The sequence below is a fragment of the Cygnus atratus genome, chromosome 5, assembly GCF_013377495.2.
Source record: "Cygnus atratus isolate AKBS03 ecotype Queensland, Australia chromosome 5, CAtr_DNAZoo_HiC_assembly, whole genome shotgun sequence".
In the NCBI taxonomy this organism is placed as follows: domain Eukaryota; kingdom Metazoa; phylum Chordata; class Aves; order Anseriformes; family Anatidae; genus Cygnus; species Cygnus atratus.
The window spans coordinates 54,072,668-54,093,871 of NC_066366.1; the positions used below are offsets into that span (position 1 = coordinate 54,072,668).

General features: G+C 44.5%; 1 protein-coding gene across 1 annotated transcript; it reads left to right on the forward strand.

Annotated features, from left to right (window-relative positions):
* Positions 1-1,997: 1,997 nt before the first annotated feature.
* On the forward strand, positions 1,998-3,525 carry DIO3 (iodothyronine deiodinase 3). Its single transcript, XM_035551381.2, has one exon. The coding sequence runs from the start codon at positions 2,106-2,108 to the stop codon at positions 2,928-2,930; it is 825 nt and encodes a 274-aa protein (XP_035407274.1). The 5' UTR covers positions 1,998-2,105; the 3' UTR covers positions 2,931-3,525.
* The last annotated feature ends 17,679 nt before the right edge of the window (positions 3,526-21,204 follow it).

Below are 21,204 nucleotides of genomic sequence, written 5' to 3' on the forward strand. Positions count from 1 at the left end.
ATAGAAAAAAATTAAAATGAGATTTTAATTGTGCCTTTTATTCGGAGTTCTCATAATAAGTTACATAAAAAATGAAGTAAGCCGCCTGGACTCCCAGCAGGAGGAGGCTCAGCATTGGTTTTTCCATGTTGCAGATGTCAGATGGGAGGCATGGAGATGTGTACAGCCACGTTTGGAGAAGCGCTCGCTGCACCCGGGGCAGGTTGCAGGTGCTGTGGGTAGATAGTAATCTGTAGCCAGATACCTGGCATTGACCACATGCAGAAACAGGGCTCTGATATGCACATTGCATGCTTGGGCTGTGTATCCCCAGGGTCCGGGTGGCAGGCGCCTGTGTGCACGCTGCTACAGCAGCTCCTGAAGGCCTGAGTCATGCCTGTGTAGCAGAGGGCAGCACTGGGTGTTCTGGGCAACCCTAACACCCCTTTCTGAAGAAGCTGGTGAGGAAATGATGTTCACACCACAAGCTGGGAACCCTGCATCAATGGAGTGGCAAGGCTGTGAGCAGAGCCATCGGTTTTTCCCTAGTATTGTGTCTAGACACCAAACTAGATTTAAGCCGCATACCTCTGGTACAGGTCTCCATCTAGCCCAACAAGAAGGAATTTATGGGCTATAAATTCCTCCTGCCTGGGTAAAGGCTGGAGGCAGCTAGTCTGTGCTCGCCTCTGCGTACTGCAAGCATTTCGCCACAGGTAACACAGCCCCCAACCCTAAAACCGGTGTTCGCACATCTGCTCTGTGGACGGGACACACGGGTCCACCCGACATTGCCCACGATGTGTCTCTTCACCCCGCTGCTTGAGGACTTCGCTAGGCTGATGTGAGGGGCTGGGATTTCTACTTCGCAGGACAACACAACACAATACTGCTGCCTCCTGAGTTGCTGCGAGGGGGCTTCGAGGCTTCCAGCTCACCTGGGTGCAGTGGGTGATGTAGTGGGGGGGATGGGGATGGGTTGCCGACGGGATGGGTTCCAGGGGACAAGCCCAGGGGACGGGACGGGACGGGACGGGACGGGACGGGACGGCAGCCCCGGGAACGCTACGCCGGCCCCATCCAAGCCGCCGTCGAGCTCTCCCGACGGCCTCCCGCGGCACGGCACGGCCCGGCCCCGCCTTCACACCCGGCCGGCCCCGCCGGGCAGCGGACACCCGGGGGCCGGGGGGGTGGCAGGGCCCGGCGGCTCCCCTCCTCCGCCGCCACCACCACCGGCACGGCCGCCGCCGCTTCTCGGGCAACAGCTCCCCTTAGCGGCCGCAGCGCCGCCCGCCGCCCGCCCCTCCTCCGCCGCGGGCCAGCGCCGGGCGGCCGGAGCCCACCTGGCACCCCCCGAGCCCCGCCGCAGGGCCGGGGCAGCGCCCGCCGCCCGCCCCGTCTCGTCCCGTCCCGTGCGCCCCGTGCGCCCCGTCCGTCCCGTCCCGTCCCGTCCCGTCCCGCCCCGCCGCGGGAGGATGCGGGGGGGACCGCGGGTTCGAGCTCCGGTGTCCCCGGTGCCCGCTTGTGGCCGTGCCCGGTTGTGGCCGTGCCTGCTTGTGGCTGTACCCGGTTACGACCGTGCCCGGGCCGGGGGCTGAGGAGCGGGGAGGGACGCGGCGCGGAGCGGGCTGCCCGTCCCTGACACCTGCGGGCGCCGCCGGGACGGCGCTGCCCCGGCCCCGCTCCTGCGCGGCCCCGACCCCGCTGTCGGGGCCGGGGGGAGGGCTGGGCTGCGCCTGTTGCATTGTCCCTGGCGGGGCTGGCAGCGAGCGGCCGCCGCTATCTGCGGCCGGAGACCCCCGCCGTGCCCTATCGCGGACTCTCTGCTGGGGCCTGATAGCGGCTGCTCCCTGCTCGGCTGCACGTCCCCTCGCAGCTCCCGCCGGGGCTCTCTCCCCCTTTGTCTGTGTATTTTTAGGTCATTAGAGTGGAGGGGTAGGTAATCCCCAGGCTCAAGTTCCAGAGGGGCGGGTTCTGGCCGGAGGTGGAGTCACTTTTCATTTAAATCCCTGACTATAAAATGGGCTTAAAGAGAAGCGGGATCTCAGCCGTGCCGCGCAGACCCCGGCAAGCAGGGTACGTGGGGGCCCCCGGGCAGCCGGCGCCCCGCAGCACCAGCCGCGACGATGCTCCACTCCCTCGGCGTTCACACCTTGCAGCTGCTCACCCAGGCGGCCGCCTGCATCCTCCTCTTCCCCCGCTTCCTGCTCACCGCCGTGATGCTCTGGCTCCTGGATTTTCTGTGCATTAGGAAGAAGATGCTGCTGATGCCCACGGCGGAGGAGGTGGCCAGAGCCAGCGAGGGGCCGCCCCCCGACGACCCCCCGGTCTGCGTGTCCGACTCCAACCGCATGTTCACGCTGGAGTCGCTGAAAGCCGTGTGGCACGGACAGAAACTGGACTTCTTCAAGTCGGCGCACGTGGGCTCCTTGGCCCCCAACCCCGAGGTGATCCAGCTGGACGGGCAGAAGAGGCTCCGCATCCTGGACTTCGCCCGCGGCAAGAGACCCCTCATCCTCAACTTCGGCAGCTGCACCTGACCCCCGTTCATGGCCCGCCTCCGGTCCTTCCAGCGCCTGGCCGCGCACTTCGTGGACATTGCCGACTTCCTGCTGGTGTACATCGAAGAAGCACACCCCTCCGACGGCTGGGTCAGCTCGGACGCAGCCTACAACATCCCCAAGCACCAGTGCCTCCAGGACAGGCTGCGGGCAGCTCAGCTGATGAGGGAAGGGGCGCCCGATTGCCCCCTGGCCGTGGACACCATGGACAATGCTTCCAGCGCCGCCTACGGTGCCTACTTCGAGAGGCTCTACATCATCCAGGAGGAGAAGGTGATGTACCAGGGAGGCAGAGGACCAGAGGGCTACAAGATCTCGGAGCTCAGAAGCTGGCTAGACCAATACAAAACCCGGCTCCAGAGCCCCAGCACGGTGGTCATCCAAGTGTAAAAAGGACCTGGCAAAAGGCTCAGGGGCGGAGAGGAGAGGGCGGGAGGAGAGGTGGCGAGGGAGAAGGCACCGTGACGCGGATGGCAGGAGCCCTCCTCCCCGGGGACACTCGAAGGAGGCTGCCGTGCGAGCTTTCGAGCAAGATGTGCCATAGCCCTTTCTCTATTCAAATCATGTTGATTTGCCAGCCACGCTCTGTCGATACTGTATTTCCATGTGCGTTTTGTAAATAACTCTTCTTTTTTTTTTCTTTTATTTGGAGAAGCGTTTACTAATTTTTAAGGAGGCTCTCTTCCTTCGGGATCTGTTCCCAGCTGCGTGTGTGCGCGGGTGTGTGTCTGAAAAGTTGTGTACAAGTGCTCCGTGCTGCCTAGCAAGTGCTAACTGGGATTTCTAGTATTTCTTTGTGATGACCGATTTTGAAATGGGTTTCTCTAATGCCAGGAAATCGCGTCTGATGTTGTCAAGTACTAGAACTGCCAATAGCCAGAGCTGAACGGAATGTCCTATTTATGGGGGGGTTTTGTAAGACGTTCGTTCACCTTTTTTTTATGATTTTTTTTAAATAATAAAGGTTGAGTAAATACACGTCTAACCTTGCCCGTCTCTCTCTATCTCGCTCCAGAGCGCCACATTCACTTTCCCTTTTGCCTACCTTGTAAGCGTCCTCTTCGCGGCCGAGGAGGGGAAGGCGAAGCGGCAGGAGGGAGAGGATGCGCAGCTGGGGGCGGCGAGCAGGGCTGCGGCAGGACCCGAAGGAGAAGGGGGGCACTGAGGGTCCCCAGGGGAAAAACACACCTCCGGGGCTCCCGCGGGAGGGTGAACGGCGCTGGCCCTAAAACCCACACCCGGGGGACTGCGCGCTCCTTCATTCACCCCGCCGAGCCGCCCCCCGAGACTGCGCCCGGGGAGAGCGAAGGTGCAGAGGTGAACCTCGGCCAAAACAAGTGAACCTCAGCCAAAACTCCGGAGGGGGAAAGCCGCCCCAGCAGGGCGAGCCGCCCCGTCGAGGACGCCCCGTCGAGGGCGCTCAGGCGGCTCCGAGGTGCCGGTGCCTCCCCCCGGTTGGGAGCGGGCGCGACCGCACCTGCGGCGAGGCGGGACCGGCCCCGCGGGGCTCGGGCAGAGGGGCTCAGGGCTCAGCCCACCGGGGGCCGCGCTTCCAGAGGGAGAGGCGGTAGGGGGTGCCGGAGACAGCCGACAGGTGATGGCGAGCGCGGAGAGCATCCTGCGAGCCCCGCCGAGGCCGCCCGGGAGCCGCCAAGCACCTCCCGTTGAGCCTTAGGGCAGTGGCACGACGGGGCGGCCCCGGCGGGGCTGTCCTCCCCGGCGAGCTTCGGCAGCCCGCTGGGGAGAGGCGGGGGCCGAGAGGCCCCCAAGGGACCCAGGTGCCCCCCGGGACCTTTTAGGACAAGGAGTCCCGTCGAGCTCCGACGGCACGCCGCTCAGCCGCCCCGACGCCAAGCTCTGCGCCCTCTCCGGTGCCCCGCAGCCCAGGGGAAGCCTCGGGAGCATCCCCAGCTGCGGGGCGGCAGCGGCGGGACCCCGTCCCCGCTCCTCCAGGGCTCATCCGTGCGGGATCCGCACCCCGGGGTCGGGGGGGAGGTGTCGGTGGTCGAGCGGCTCCCAGCGGCCGGGCCGGGCGGCACCTTGCGGCGGGGGTGCCCCGGTTCCCCTCCTCCGGCCCCACGGGGGACCGGGCCAGCTCTTTTCGCCAGCCCCGGCTTCGCAAGCATCTGCCCGGCGCGGCACAATCTCGGCTGCCTCTTACATAAGGATGGAGCCGCTCCGCCGCCTTCACACGGGCTTCCTGCCGCGGGAGGAACCCAAGTCGGTTGGGGCGATGCGGAAAGCATCGGAGGAGACCGGAGGAGCCCAGGGCAGCGGGCCCGCAGCAGGTGGAGGTGCCGGGGGGCTCCGCCAGCCCCGGGCCGGCTGCTGCTCCCCGCCGCCCCCCGGTGCCACCGTGTCCCGGTCCCCTTTCGCCACCCCACAGCCACCCTTTGGCGGCAGGCGCCCGGGGGGACCCACGCAAAACCCGAGGCTGTCTCGCCAGCCCGGGCACAAGGCTAGCACCAGCTTTTTTTTTCTCCACAGCTTTTTCTCCTCGCTTTATAATAAAGCCCTTCTTTGCTTTTTCACCTCCCTCTCGCCTTTCCATGCCCGCTTTTGGCATGATTTGGGTAGGACCCCGAGTTGCGGGTAACACCCCGGCACGTCCCCACCCGGTCCAGCCCCCAGGATATTTTCCGGTCATATGGAAAGAAGAGGTCACTGTCCTTGGCTGGTTTCTTTCTACTAGTGAAAGAAACTCTCGTCTTCACTTTCTGCTACTAGCGGATTTTGGTCAAAGGGTATCGGAGGTCAGGGGTTTTTGTTTGTTTGTTTGTCTTGTTTCTCAGTAAGTCAGCTCTCTAAAGCTACATGCCTCCTTTAAACTGAACACAGAGCTCTTAATTTATCACTTCGTCTTTAATCAGCATTAGAAGAAGAAAATGCAGTGAAAGCCTGGAACCCCTGAAAGAGATCATACTTCTCCTCTGCACAAATCAAAGTTATCTGCTCTTATTATGCCTTCTATTTAAAATGAATCATGAGCCTCCATCCCAGTGAGCTTCCTCGGAGGTACTTGTTTAGCACAGATTGGAACAATATGCTCTACATCTAAAAAGCCCGGGGTGTCAGAAGCCTCTCCAGCTGATACAGAGTATTGGGAAATATCCTATCTTTAAAACACATTTTTATTGCCTTTCCACCCCTCCACCACCACCACCCCCCCCCCCCAAGTGCCTGACAAACAGAAGTCAGAGAGCAGGGAAGAGATTTATCAGAGAGAGAGATCTAAGTGGTGATTACGTGTTCTGTCAATAATTAATTGAATTATGTCCTCAGCATAATCGCATGCAGTCCTCAAGCTGGGAGGGGAACAGCAAGAAGGAAGTCATCGTGTGGTCGGAGGGGGATCTCAGGACATGGTTCCAGTCATTGAAATGTGATGTAACATTGCAGTCTGGTGCATTCTGAGGCACAAATAGGGAAATACAAACGAAACCAACCACTCAAGTATTATTTGCTTTACAACAGGCAGGCAGCAAAAGCACTTGTTTTCATGGCTTTTTTTCATTAGTTGTTTTCATTACTACTTTTTTATCTGCTGGCGATTTAAAGGCGTTCGATGATGAACAGACCAGAGATCCTACTCCTTTGACCCATAAGCTGTATGTTCTCAGTTTTGTATTGTTCACCACACACTAATTGACTAAATTTGATGTTTCTGATGTTTGAAGTAAACTGGATGAAATTAAAATCAGACCAGCAAAACATCATATATCCGATATAAATCTAGAAAGGACACATTCAAAGAATCTTGCAAGCAAATTCTTACCCTGATACTAATTTTTCTGTACTTCTTCCAGTCACAAGGGAGATCATCATGTCATTATTAATTTATTATTTACTAAGAGCTGTTAGAGTGCTCTTTTGGTACACAAATGCAAGAAAACAAAGAGCTTGATTCATTTCTCTCACAAGTTTTGCACTGGTGTAACTTCAATGACACGGGTGTAGTCACTTCAGAACCACCTGGGTGTAATTATGATCAAAATCTGGGCTATTGCACTTCCTTTGCTTTTCTAATGGTTCAAAACCGCTGTTTTTCTACAGCATGCTGCGGAAGACAAGACAGCTGTTTGAAAATAGAGCTCAAAAATCATTCTCAAGTTCCTCCTCACTGAGAGTGCCAGTGTCTTAAATCCTGCCAGCACTTGGGAATGTCAGCATGTTTCCTCACCATCCTGCACCCTCCCTACAGTGTGAGAGTTGTGCACCCCATCGATACGCGCTCCCTCGCACGCGTTAAGGCACATCCTCTCAGTGTCTTGGGATTTAAATCAGGTATCTTTCCATGTTAAATGCTTTTAAGCATCCAGCTGCCAAAAGGAATTTGGCACCTGCATCCTTCTTTGCAAATTTCTCCTTTCAGACTAACTCTTGATGATGCCTCTCGAATAGGGGTTCATTTCTGACCTCCGCTTAATTGATTACTCCAAGTATTTCTTGTTTTTGGCCTTCCACCTGCCACTTCAGAGATTTTGGAAGTGGTTTACAGTGGCAAATTCACTAACAATCAATGGCCAAAAACATCCTAACTAGAACAGTGATCATTATTCAGTACTTTCACATTACTTCATACTTCAGTAATGTGAGAATACCGAGACAAGGTTAAAATACTTCAGCTAATGTCTTATGTAATAATTCTTCCCAGGGTCAGAATGTACAACACTTATGCTCACAAGATTAAGGATCCCACAGTCTGGTCCATGGAGCTCCTGAGCCCATCAGACAGAGAAGATCAGGCCTATCTTTGTTTCTTCTTTCTTTTCCAAGTTAATAGCTGCTTACTGACTTGATCTCTTGTTTATTCCTTGAAAGGGAATTATAAATGAAAACCTACACCTGCAAGCAGGAAGCATTTGCTTCTATTTCCTTTCAAGTAATAAATATCCTCCCATCTTGAAAGGACCTTTAGGACGTGGCTAGATCGGGCAAGGTAGCTCAGCCTCCAACACATCATTCCCCAAGTGCCCGGAATTATCCTGGCACAGAGGTACACCCTGAATGCCCAATAAAGACAACATCAAATTGCTGCAGTTCTTACCAGAGATGTTCACAGATGAATTGGGCACACGGCCACTGGCAGAAGGGGATTCCCATCATCAATTATAGAATAATGGGCACTACTCTAATCTATAAACAGATTTAAATTTTACCAAATCTCCTAGCAATAGGGGTGAGGACCATGACAAAGTTTTCTGTCTCTTTTGTCTGTCTTCTCCCTCTCACTTTCTTTGGCTTAGACAGCAACTAGTGCTGGAGGAGTCTGTCTTTCACCAGACTACTACATCCACTCTAAGGCACCCTGGGAGGCAGTTTTAGAGTCACATTCCTATTGCCTTGGTGCCTCCTACTTTTTTTTTCTTTTTTTTTTTTTTTTCTGAAGAGTCAGTCAGGACATAAATTTCTTGCAGTAGCCAAAACTCAAAATTAAGTATACTGATTCAGTCACTTCCAGGTTATCAGGCACAATTCCTCAAATGATGTGCCACACTGTAGAATTTAAACTAGCTCCCACAGCACAGAACCTCACATCAGGTATCCTAAATGTCGAAAAATGTCATGTTGAAATATCTTTCAGAGCTTTTTCAGAGCTCATTTAACTTCATAAACATAATCATGCTGAAGATAAAATTAGTGCTGAAGATCTGACAGTGGAAATAATTCCTAAGAATAAAAATCATTACATAAACTAAGGATACATTTTAAAACATACATTTATGAAAACTGACATTTTATTATGTGAAAAACAAAATTTAGAGGTACATATTACCAATTTTAAAATTGCTATAAGGGAACTGACCCTTACAAAAACTATGGAACCAGGCTGAAGAAATTCGGAAGTTGCACAATTCAAAGCAAGAAAAAAAATGCTGTTTAGTTTCTTCATCCCCTACCATTTGTGATGAAGGACAATCAGGAAAGAATAGGGTGTAAGGCTGTTGTCAACTGGATTTGTAGCACATGGACGTAGAGAACATACTGTGCTACTAACGCTTCAGACATATGCATACAATTGCAAACAGAGATCAAAATTAGTCCAAAGTGTTTTTGGAACATGGGAAAGGGAGAGGCAGGGGGTTGTGCATTTTATAGAATGAAATATTTATTTCAAAAAGTGATAATTGTACAAAAAAATTAAGCAAGTTACCAAGTTAATTTCCACTTCTTTTCACTCTAAGTGGAACACAACCATTGCACGTATGTCAATGAATCATGAACTGTTCTGGGGAAATACAAAATATTAGATGGAACTCAGCAATCCTGTTTCCTTTATTTCTTTTTTTTTTTTCTTTTAACTTCATATTCCCTTCTCTGGAATCTGCATACCACTGCACTGATTATGCTAAGCTCTGATTTTTTGATGTTCATAGATCTATGATTTTTTTCTTAGTGTTTAGCTGATTGATGTATCTCAGATAATGAATAATCTACCATAACATCAAACTAAGTCAATGGTTAAGGTATTTGTAAAGCTTGGAACCATCCCTCAGAACTAACCAGCAAGACTTCTTCTATGCCCATGAGATGTCTTCACTTTATTCACTCAGCCAAAATATTTCCAGAAAGTATCTATTAGTAGGAACAGAACAGAAGAAAAAAGAACAGATCAAGGAAAAAATGTCATTGATCTCACTTTCTGTATTTTTATTGACTGTATTTCAGACCCACTCTCATAAACACAAGAGAGGGTTGGAGAAACTCTGAAGTGATTTACGGGTAGAATTGAAACATACTGGTGTGTACTATAGAAATACATCTCTATTTCCTAAAGTTGGATAGAAGCTATCCGGAGGGATAAGTATTGGCACTTCTTGCAGACACTGCTGGAAGCTGGAAAGATCTCCCTTGTCTTTTACTACATACATTGCGTTACTATAAACCCGTTTGGGAATCTTTTGTTTGTTAATAAATCTAATCCTTAGGAAAAAGACTTGACAAAAAGGAAAAACAGGCTTTATTTTATATTTCCAGTTATTGTATGCACCCGCTGACTCACTATTCATTTCCAGATCTGTCAAGGGTTTTTTTTTGCTCCTTTCGTAGTGCCTCATGGATCCAGGAAGGGGATGGGGAAGAAACTATCTAGCAGGTAGGGTCTCTGAGAGAGACTGCAGTCTGCACTACAAGTGCATGAGACATGGACCAAGCTGCAGGATGATGAAATGAGGTAGCCAGTTGTCTATTTCCCATGCACAGCACATGACAGTTGACAGATATGTCTGGCTAAGTATTTTCTGTGAACCTGGTGCTATTTTTAATGCCAGGTGAAAAATCAGGGCATTCATTGCAATTCCCATGTCATTCATTTTCAGACAACAGATGTGTCATCATTGTAAAATGGAATTTGGGTGGGTTTTTTTTGGAAAAGAAATCAACACTTAAGCCATACTTTTGAGCAAGTCAAAAGACACCCAAGGGTATGATTGCCTTGTATGCTGTTCTTTTTAATAAGGCCAAGGAAAAGCATCACTGGTTGGGATTATAATCAACTGCTGCTTTAATGCAGACAATTGAAGAAGGCTCCTTACTGATGGTCGTAAATTCATTATTAAGGATACCACTCAGAGTCATTTGGCATGACATTTTTTATGCACAGAACAGAAAAGTGCAATATTAGCTCCTCCTGAGTGATTGGATGAGTTGTACATTCATTAATGGACATATCAGAAAATGTTTCCCAGATTTGACTTATCTCCTACACAAACTCAGAAGATGCAGATTGTCTTGCTGTTGTTTACTCAAATTTTTGGTGCATTTTTTCACTCTGTCCAAGATTCTGTTTATTTGAGAACCTAGCATCATTATGCATTGTAGATTTTACTGCTGACTTTGAGATCACAACAGTCTGGCTGTGTTCACCATGTATTATGAAATCTACAGGATGATGAGAACAACTTAGTTGCACTAATCCTATAATAGATAAACATTTCTCAGCTCAGTACTTTGAGAAATTAATGAATTGGTAGATTGTAAATCCAGTAAAGCTGGATAAATTTTTGGTTCAGTGTTTTATCCACCCAAGTTGCCAGTTCAACATGGCTAAAATCCACAGGTCTTCCATCTGACAATTACAAAATTATTCTAACAAGAATTCATTAAAACATAAACACATTAAAACTAAAAACTCAAAAGAATCTATACTCATATTTTCATCATAGACCACTTTTTTTCATTTAAGACGTTTCATTTCTAAATATTCCTAGATTTAGTTTTCCAGAAAAGATATACAAAACAAAGAATGAAAAGTTTCATTTTCCATTTTGGCCAACTCAAGAATCTACGTTTTCCTATTACACAAATGAAATAAAATATATATATTAATCAAATTCCCTGCTCTCTAGTCTTTCTTCCTGTTCATGAATCATTCATGAACTGGTTATGCTCTGTTAATCTATTCTTTATCCACACACTTCATCAATCAAATTAGATGAACAAATTTCAGCCAAGAACGTATCAACTAATTGTTCATTGAGGCTATTTATTTAACTGTGATATATGACCATCATTTATATGAACAGCATCATATTTGTGCCACTGCTGGCTATATGTTGTTATTTTTTCTAAAAGTACCACATCTGATATTTCTCAGATGTGGATTTTCAGACAAATAATCATTAAGTCTTTAAAAGTTATACAAAGTTTCTAACCAGTCAGTGGCACTGTCCACCTTTAAGCCATCAGCTCATTTTCAGTTTTGTGAACAAATATATTCTATTTAACTGCATGCACAAACTATACATATAGTTGGTAGGCGAGACTAGACAATAAGAATAATCTTTTACAACAAACAAATAAATAAATAAATAAGCTTAGAGTTCAGTACTTAGACTTCCAGTATAATTTCTTTCTCCACATAAGTAATAGTGAGAATCCAACCACTCCTGAACTGCCAGATAGTTAGGACACTCACTTAAAGGAGGAGGCTCTGGTAAAAGTCTATCTCACATTCCTGGATTTAAACTTGGAATTTCCATATTCCTGACCATGTCATAGCCTATGAACACAAACCATTTCCTTGGAACTTTGGCAGAATAGGTTTTAATCAACATTTGTGAAGGATGGCCGGGGAAATATTTTTCACGTTCATTGCAAAGGTACTCATTCAGGGTATAAAACAGGTATGTTATAGTAACAAGCAAAGAATCAGGTGCATGCCATAGCTATGTGAGGCTACTATTTATTTCCAGATTATTATCATTCTTCTTTATTTTATTCTGACCAGACAGTCTATTCTGACTTGAAAAACCTTCCCAATGAAAATTTGCTGTTAGCCAATACATTCCCACATAAAATAGCTGTTTCCACAAATGTGAATTCACCAAAAAAAAATAAAATCCTTGAAAAGCTTCAGGCTAGCCCTAGGATGGACTTTCGGACTTGCATGTAACTGACTGGTCAATATGTTTACATATCTTACCCTGCTGTGCATACGACTAAGCATTGTGTAGGCAGGCATGCTGGCCAATAAAATCTCAAAAAGCAGTGAAACGTTCCCATCAATGTAAGCAACAGTTCTCATTATAAATAATTGTTTTGTCATCTCTCCCCAGGCTCATTTTCTTTCCTTTCTTTCTCTCCCGCCTGCATTTCCTCAGAGATGTTCTTTCTTCATCAACATAGCCTTGTGTTACTTCTCTGCAGCTCTGCTGCCCTCCATTCTAAAATCTGGCATTACAGTGAAACTTCCAAGAATTCCATTCTCTTAAGCATTATGAGTCACACTGTAGTCTTCAGCAATATTTTTAAAACACCAATGTTTTTTTAATCACTCTTGAGACCCACAGAAGAAAGTAAGGATATTATCTTGCTAACTTACAGTCGTGGTTGTTTTTTCTATTGCCACCCACACTCTCTCATCTTTCTCCAGATACTCTGTTCCAGTCTCTCAATAGTGCAGGCATATGGTATTCAAGCATGCCAGAGTCTGACTTCAAGTTTTAGTCTTTTTTTTTTTCCTGTAAAAAGGATGGAAGGACATTAAGCCTATGACCATTTGAGAGCTTTCTTTAAATAAGAGGGTTTTTAGGGTCTATACTTAAATTAAAAATATATACATATATATACTGTAAAACTAACAAAGAAATACCAGATCTGAGGAATAACTCATCATATCTGAATACCAGAAATGCCATGTTTTTGATATGTCAGTCGGCACAAAATTCATTGGTGCAACCGTGTACATAAGAAGGGAAGAATTCCTGCCTCCTCCTTGCAGTGAACTCCAAAAAAGCCTTGTAATGGAGGAGCTGGTCATTTTTAAAGATATAGCTGTAAATACTGTTCCTGATAATAATATAAATTTTTATTTTTCTACTTCAAGAGCTTTCCATTTTATTGAGGAAAAAAGAAACATTACTAACCTATGGTAAATTTATCAATTCATTTTCTTTGCCTTTCTTTTGTGCATGAGGGATGAGGCAGCTGGTATTACAACAGACTTATTTGAAATTTAAAGTGGAAGTCCCATAAATTGCTGTTATCTGCACTGCAGAAGCTCATGTGACACACTGAATAAATATACCTCAAGGTAAGCACATAACACTGGACAATGGGTGTTCAGTAGAGAAGATTCCCGAAGACAACAGTTATCCGAGCTTCAGTAGAGAACAGCTTCTTGCATGGAGCACCCAGGTATGCCTGGCTGCCCCATGACAGCCATTTAAAAATCTGCCAGGAAATGAGAGGAAGAAGAGACCTAGATTTCAAATTACCAGCTGATCATATGAAGAAAGTACATTCTTAGGTCTCAAAAGTTACTGAAAAATGGTCAGTGAGTTTGCCTATGCAAGAGATGGTTGAGAGAACTGTGAAAATAAACATATCATTGAGAAATAGAGGTAGGATGAGTGAGATTTGCTTAAGAAAAGGTGAGAACAGTGTTAAGTGAAATAAAAAAGAATCCATATTAAATAGTAGCATTAGTGCTGTAAGCCAGCTAGCTACGAGTGATTAAGACTCTTCAAGAATCAAACTTAGGTGAGGAATTTTACACTCTCTCTCTTTCTTATTTGTCTACATAAAATAAAGCAGAATAATACTGAAACTGCTTGTCTTATGTTCATCTCAAATAGGTCCTTTCTGCTTTGCTGCCTCATAGCCAAAAATGTGGAAAAGCTGTTATTTTGTCTTTTTTTCTTTTTTTTTTTTTGTCTTTCCTTTTAGTAGGATTTTGCTCCTGCTCTATGTGTCTTTAAAAAATTTTGGCCAATTTTTTCATTTGATTGTACTGATCCTAAGCTTTTGGAGGATGCTGCAGCTACCAGGCCAAGATGTTTAAAATTACTTTACTCACTGTGGTTTTTTAATATTAAACAGAAAAAGATCAATTTCTAGGAGATTGGGCCAAAATATTAGCACAGTTGCCTGACGTTAAGATTTTCAGTCCATATTTAGTCTCCCTAGTGTCAATTGAGTTGTTATACTTCAGCAACATACATCCACAGATCTCAATGAACAGCATGAGACATAACCCAGCTAAAAAAAACAAACTACTTATAAGCTCATTATCACTATAGATTCAGGACCCTACTTAAACACAGGTATCCAGTTTTAAGACTGTAGCAGTAAAAGGCTTTGGTAACTGCTGATGTCATTGATCATTCTGGGGACTTCAATTTTTCACTGGAGCTATTGTTACCAAAAAGCCACCTCTTTAAGACCTTTCTCTTTCATTATTTTATACTACTTGGAAGAAAAAGAATATCTCCATTTTGTCTGAATGCCCATTGCTGGAATTTAGTACCTTCAGCAGAACAGAATGCAACAGGCACTACAGACAGCTTCTGGTCTGGGCAGCAGACATCAGGCTTAGCAAAGAGAATGCCATCAGTCAAAGATCAATAGCTAAAAATTCCAGATTACTCTGAATCATTCTCCTGACTGGCCTTCATACTACCTCTTACTGACTTTTCAGGAATAATTAGAAACAGGCGGCAGTTGCACCATTTCTCTAAGTTTAAAGCAAGCTGAAATTCAGAATTGAGTTGCTACATTTTCAACCGCAGAAAATGTCAACTGCACAGGCAATTTTTGTCTGAATTTGCACACACTTTTTTCAGTTCTTCACTGAAAGGAAAGGCAACTGACACTATATGGAAATCTAGCAAATACAAAGTATGAAGCTATGAAAATTAAGACTGTTGTGAAATTTAGAAATGTGACACTGATGTGAATTTGCATGTCTCTAAAACAGACTCTGCTATTACTAGTCCCAGATTTGTATATGCCAGACATAGCTGAGTGAAAGCCAAAGCCTAGATTAATCCACTTTCTATAAAAGTTGCCTATATATATATCTGAAAAACACACACAGAAAACAATATTAGAGAGCTCATAAAGAAAATATCATCTAATTAGTTAGCTATAAATATGTGTGGGTTCAGGAACAGACTTACCTTGAAGGATTTTTTGTTTCGTTTTGCTGCACAAAATATACATCTAAAATTCAGTTTTCTTTATGAGCATTATTTAACGAACTCCCTAATGACAATCATTTAGTCATGAAATTATTATTTTGTTCACTCTTTTCTTCTTTTTCTATAATAAAATACCCCCAATGCCATTTATGAATAAAGCTAAAATAATACTTAGAGAAATCAAAGGGTAAGCATCCAAAAAATTTAGAAGACAAAGACTGCATATTTTAACAAGATTATCCACACACAGCAATATGATAGGAGTTACAGCTGTGACAGAGATTTAACTTGGGAAGAATCAATGCAGATTTGCAGATGGAAGTCATGTCTCAAAAACGTATTTTTGAGACAAAAGGCATTTTTAGGAACGTGGATAAGATGAGCTGGTTACTGCGGTGTTAGAATTCTGTGCTTGGATACTTGGGGGTATATGATTTGTTTTTCTGTAAAGCTTTGGGAAGATCACAGACCCTTAATAGAGCAAAGGTATCATCGGCAAGAGGAACAATCCTCTTGTGTATTATCAGCTTTTTCCAAATAAGGAAAGAAAGGAAAGATCTAATGGCTAATTGTCTGCAGGGAGGAAGGTTACTAGCAAGGAGTTACAAGGTGGCTGCTGGAATCTCTGCTGTTTGGCATGTATTATGAGTATGACTCATGAGTAATCCCAAATATGGAATAAATAGAAACTTTACATATTCTGTTGATGATATGAAATTACAACAGTCAAAGATGACATTGTTTGGGGCAAAGTAAAGAAGAATCTCACAGTACCAAATGACTAGCTGGTAAATTGATGGATGAGATCGAATGCCATTTCAAAGCTGGGGAAACAAAAGGTATGTGCAGCTCTTTGCATGTAATGGCTGTCTGGTGTAACCCTGGACAACAAAGTCTACCGACATTCTAATGATTTTGAAAACTATTTCTTTTAACGAATTCATATCAGTGATTCAGAGTATGGTGCTTTTTAATTTTACTTAAAGTTGGTAGTATTTAGACTACCAAAATACTTCTGAAATTTTCGTTTGGGGATCAAGTTTCTCTGTCTTTACAATGTTTAATAAATACAAATTATTTATTGTAACAGTCTGCAAGGTCAATAAACTATATAACTATTTTCTCACATGGGAAGAAAACTGAGGTAGTACCATTAAATGATTTGCACTAAGGACTAAAAATGTGTCAGACAACTCTCAACTAGAAAATTTGTATTGAATCTCTTCCTAAAAGAAATTAAATTTCATTTAATCTTTTGTTGACTTCGTGGAAAGTACTTCTAAAATGTTGATGTATTTCAAACACATTTTTTGAAAGGAAATATTCAAATTTTCACATTATATTTTATATTACAAAATTAAAAATGTTTAAACTGAACATATCTGTTTTAGCCGAATACCACTATTTAAATTGCCCAAAATAATATTAATTTGAATCTTTTTTTTCTCCACGGATGTCCAAAATTTGTCTTTTTGTTCCTGCTTGGGGTGACTTTCTTTTACAAAGGTTTTAGTCATTCCCTGAGCAGATTTGCTTCTTCATTACATGCCATGAGTTGGTGCCATGGTAAGAACTACCTCTGAGGAATTCTCATCATCTTCTGTGTAGAAACAATATCTGTCTAAAAATCATAGACTAAATTTTCTGTGTACAAAGTAGGTCCCTGTTGATTTACATTCCCTGAAGATCTCCCTACCTGGAGATCTTCAAAAGCCAGCTGTACATGGTCCTGTGCATCCTGCTCTGGGTGTCCCTGCTTGAGCAGGGGGTTGGACCAGGTAGCCTTGAGAGGTCCCTGCCAACCTTAACCATTCTGTGATTCTGTGAAATATTATTCACATTTTGATTTAAAAAAATAAAGAGGAAAAAGAAAGAATAGGGGAATAATTTTAAAAAATTAGTCTCCAACAAGGAAACTAAGGAAAATATGCCTGAGCAACTACAGCAGCAGAATCTTGCTGGTACATTTATTTATAACAAGTACTTAATAAAACAGCTAGAAAAAACTATAAACCAGAAGGAGGACATATGTATCCCCAGATCATAAAGGAATTAGTGAGTTAATTTATGATACTGACAATTATACTGTTATGCCAAGAGAAATGGAGAAATGGTACTGAGAAATGGAAAAATTCAAAAGGGAAGAATATGGATTAACACTTTTCCTATGGAAGTCCAAGGAATTCTAGCCCTCAGACTTTCCAGTGCATGTCACTATTACTTCCAGAAAAATAATGGAATAAATGCTATCAGAAAAAAAGAAAATGAACCCAAATATAGACCAAGAGCGCACTGGAACCATCAGCAACAGAAAACATAAAAAGGATCAAGAGGTCATGGGATAATTCAGGTTGGATTGTATCACTCCAGATCATCTAGTCCAACCCCCTGACCAAAGCATCACAAGCTATGAAATCTGACCAACTCACTTAAATGTAATTTAGTCCTGAAAACCCCCAAAGACTGCACAACTTCTCTGAGTAATCTCTACCAATGCTTGATTGCCCTCACTCTGGAAAAGTTTTTTCTTATATTCAGCCTGAACTTCTTTTGTTTCAACTTCTGTTATCTCTTGTCCTCTTATCATGCAACACTGCAAAGTGCCTGGGTCTATTCTCTTGGTGATGTCCTAGTATGACATGCCCCAAAAGCCCTACTTTCTCCAGATTGAACAAGCCTCAGCTTCTCCTCATGAGGCAACTCCTTCAGCCCCTGGCCATCTTGGTGACCCTCCACTGAACTCACTCCAGCATAAAATTTAGATAAAAATTCCAGTGTATGATATATAGCACAGTCACTCCAGAGATCCTATTTTAGTCATGAGTAGTTGTGGTGGTTTCACACTGACGGTCAGCTAAACTCCACCACAACTGATTGCTCATTCTCCCTCCTCAAAGGAACGGGGGAGAAAATATAATGGAAGAAGCTCATGGGTTGAGATAAGGACAGAGAAATCACTCACCAGTTACCATTAGGGGCAAAACAGACACAGCATAAGGGAAACTAATGTAATTTATTGCATATTGCTAACAATTTAGAGCAGTGAGAAACTAAAAGCAAACTAAAAACATTTCTCCCCCTTCCTCTACCTCCTTCCCCCCTGAGTAGCGCAGGGGAACGGGGAATGGGGGCTGCGGTCAGTCCCTGATGCTTTGGCTCCACCAGTCCTTCACAGTCACTCTCTACCCCTGCTCCATGTGGGGTCTCTCACACGGGATGCCGTCCTTCCCGAACTGAGCCTGCGGGGGCTGCCCACAGGCAGCAGCTCTTCAAGAACTGCTCCCACATGGCTCCGTACCATGGGGTCCATCCCCCAGGAGTAAACTGCTCCAGCACAGGTCCCCGACAGGCGGCAGCTCCCCCCAGATCCCTGCTCCTGCGTGGGCTCCTCTCCACGGGCTGCAGCTCCGGCCCGGGGCCTGCTCCTGCGGGGGCTCTCCATGGGCCGCAACCTCCTCCAGGCCACATCCACCTGCTCCACCGGGGGCTCCTCCACGGGCTGCAGCATGGAGATCTGCTCCATGTGGGACCCATGGGCTGCAGGGGGACAGCCTGCTCCACCAGGGGCCTCTCCACAGGTCGCAGGGTAACTTCTCTGTGCCTGGAGCACCTCCTGCCCTCCTTCTGCACTGACCTGGGTGTCTGCAGGGCTGGTTCTCTCACATTTTCTCACTCCTCTCTGCCAGCTGCAGTTGCACAGCAGATTTTTCCCTTTCTTCAATCTGCTCTCCCCGAGGCCCAACCAGCGTCACTCATGGCTCATCTCTGGCCAGCAGTGGGTCTCTTTTGGAGCAGCTGGAGCTGGCTCTGATCTGACCTGGGGCAGCTGCTGGGCTCTGCTCACAGAGGCCACCACTAAATCCCCCCTGCTACCAAACTCTTGTCACGTAAGCCCAATACAGTAGTCTTTGCAGGTAACTAAGCTGCAGAATAGTTTGAAATGCTTCATCGTAGAGAACCAATACATAAAAGATGCAGTTGGAAAAAATCTCCTTATTCAGGAATGAATATAAACTTTTGCTTTGTTTTTACTGAGACCCAAGTCCCACTTAGGCAATTGCATTCAAAAATTTATTTGCTTTTTCTTAGTAGGGAGAGACTTGAGCACATATTAAAGTGCTTTTCCATATCTGGGCAACAGTTATTATATGTAGAATATAACCAGTAACTGGACTTCATGTCTGATTACAGTGCCTTTCAAAACTTTACCCACAAATGATTCACACTTTCCCAAACACTGATAAAACCTTATGAACTGCAAAGTAATTAAAAGACTGAAACAAAAGGTAATGGAAGAACATATATCAAGTCTGGAAAGAGGCAGTAGCAGGACACAGCAGAGTTCACTCAGTATTACTGAAGATTTCCATTAGCTATCCATGGTGACAGATAAACAGCACTTACATTTGTAAACGATATTCTATCATTATGAATGCTAGTGAAAAGAGTGAAATACAATGCAATGGAGTCCTAAAATATCAGACTTCGGAACCCAATGCTGCTTGTTTTGCTTATACAAAATTCCCATTAAAACAATAAGGTGTGCAGAATTTGGCTCCTGGATATAGGAAATAAAGGAACAAATCCAAAGCCCACTAAAGTCAATAGGAGACATTCTTCTGACCTCAATGGGCTTTGGATATCACCCAAAATTAGATTCATTCTGGAAAAACGCAAGCTAAAGGAAATAATCATTCAAAAAGTATCTAGGAGAGAGATGTTTGGAAAACCTGGAAATCAAAGAATACCTAGGAGACTTTGTGTAACATATGATACGTGATATGAGTTTATGAACACTGTTACAAGATCATACCTTTTCTAAAAGCTTAATAATCTAGAAATGAAGATGGAATATAAAATAGAGAAGAAAGCAACTCAATAGTCCAGTTAGAGAGCAGAAGTTACAGGGATATTGCTTTTCAGTGCAGGCAGGTTGTTTTGTATGAAATTTACGATGTATTAAAAAATAAAAGACGACAATAAAGGATGTGTGAGAAACCACTAATTTCTCAGCTCTCCTCCCAGATACAAGTCTGGTAGTATTTACGAAGATGAAATATAAAATAGTTTACATATAGAAATTTATGGTCAGACTTCAATACGAGATATTTGTTATCTGGTGCCCTTCTCCTTTTAGTGATCAAGGTCAACAGAACCTCTTAAAATTCCATCATTCCCATGATACATGAATATCTTGTGCCAAACTAAGGATGCCCTTTTTTCCTCTGTGGTGGAAGGATGCTCACTTTCATCTTCCTATCTGTCTCCCTCCTGCCAGATGAAGAAAATTTCCAAGGATATAAAGATAACTCAATAAAATGGCCTTACTCTCGAGATCAAAGGGACACAACATGCACTACAAATTATCAACAATTATTTTCCTACAATGTCCTTGCTGAGAGCTGGATATCAGGACATCTGTGAGCACATCCTATGTAGCAGAAAAAATACTATAAAAAAACCATAAAAGTAATTTCTTTACATTTAATCTTCTGCCCACAGTAGCACCTATCCTGTCTCCATTTAATCAGTGAAAGAAGCTAAGAATGGTTTGCATAAAGAATAACCTGATTGTATTGAAAAGCTATGGCAGCCCAACTAACCCACTTGCTGCACTTCAGAGGGGCTTGGTCCTTTCTCTGTTGCAGATGAGGAGAAGAAAACTCTTCTTACACACAGAAGAAGACCTGTGTGGTTCAATAAACAAGATTCATAGATTCATCAGGCTTTGTCATTTCCTGTTTCATCCATCTAGGCGATCTCTACACATTTTTTTGCTTGTAGAACATACATAAGAAAAGAGGCTAGATATTCCTGAGTAAATACGTTCGAATATATCATTGTATGATGATTATGATAAAGATGATAAAGCTCCAGTTCATTCTAGAATGTCTTTGGGTTTGTACACTGGAGATTATGTGCAATTTACTACCATAATTTCTGATTTAAATTTTTTATTTTTTCAGGTTTTAAAACAAGAATATATTTTCAATTGTATGGCTGACCCTTCACATAAAAATGTTGGAAAATGTTTTATTTTGAAATATTCATGCTTATGCTTCATATATTTTTCAGACCACTTCACGTTTAATGCTCATGTGCTTTTGCTAGTAAATCATGGCTCAACATGACTATATCTCTTTCAAGAAGGCCCAATAGTGTGAAATCCTGAGCACTGATTCCTACCGACGCATTCCTAGGTTTTATTTGGAACTGATCTTCTGTGACATCACAAAATTGCA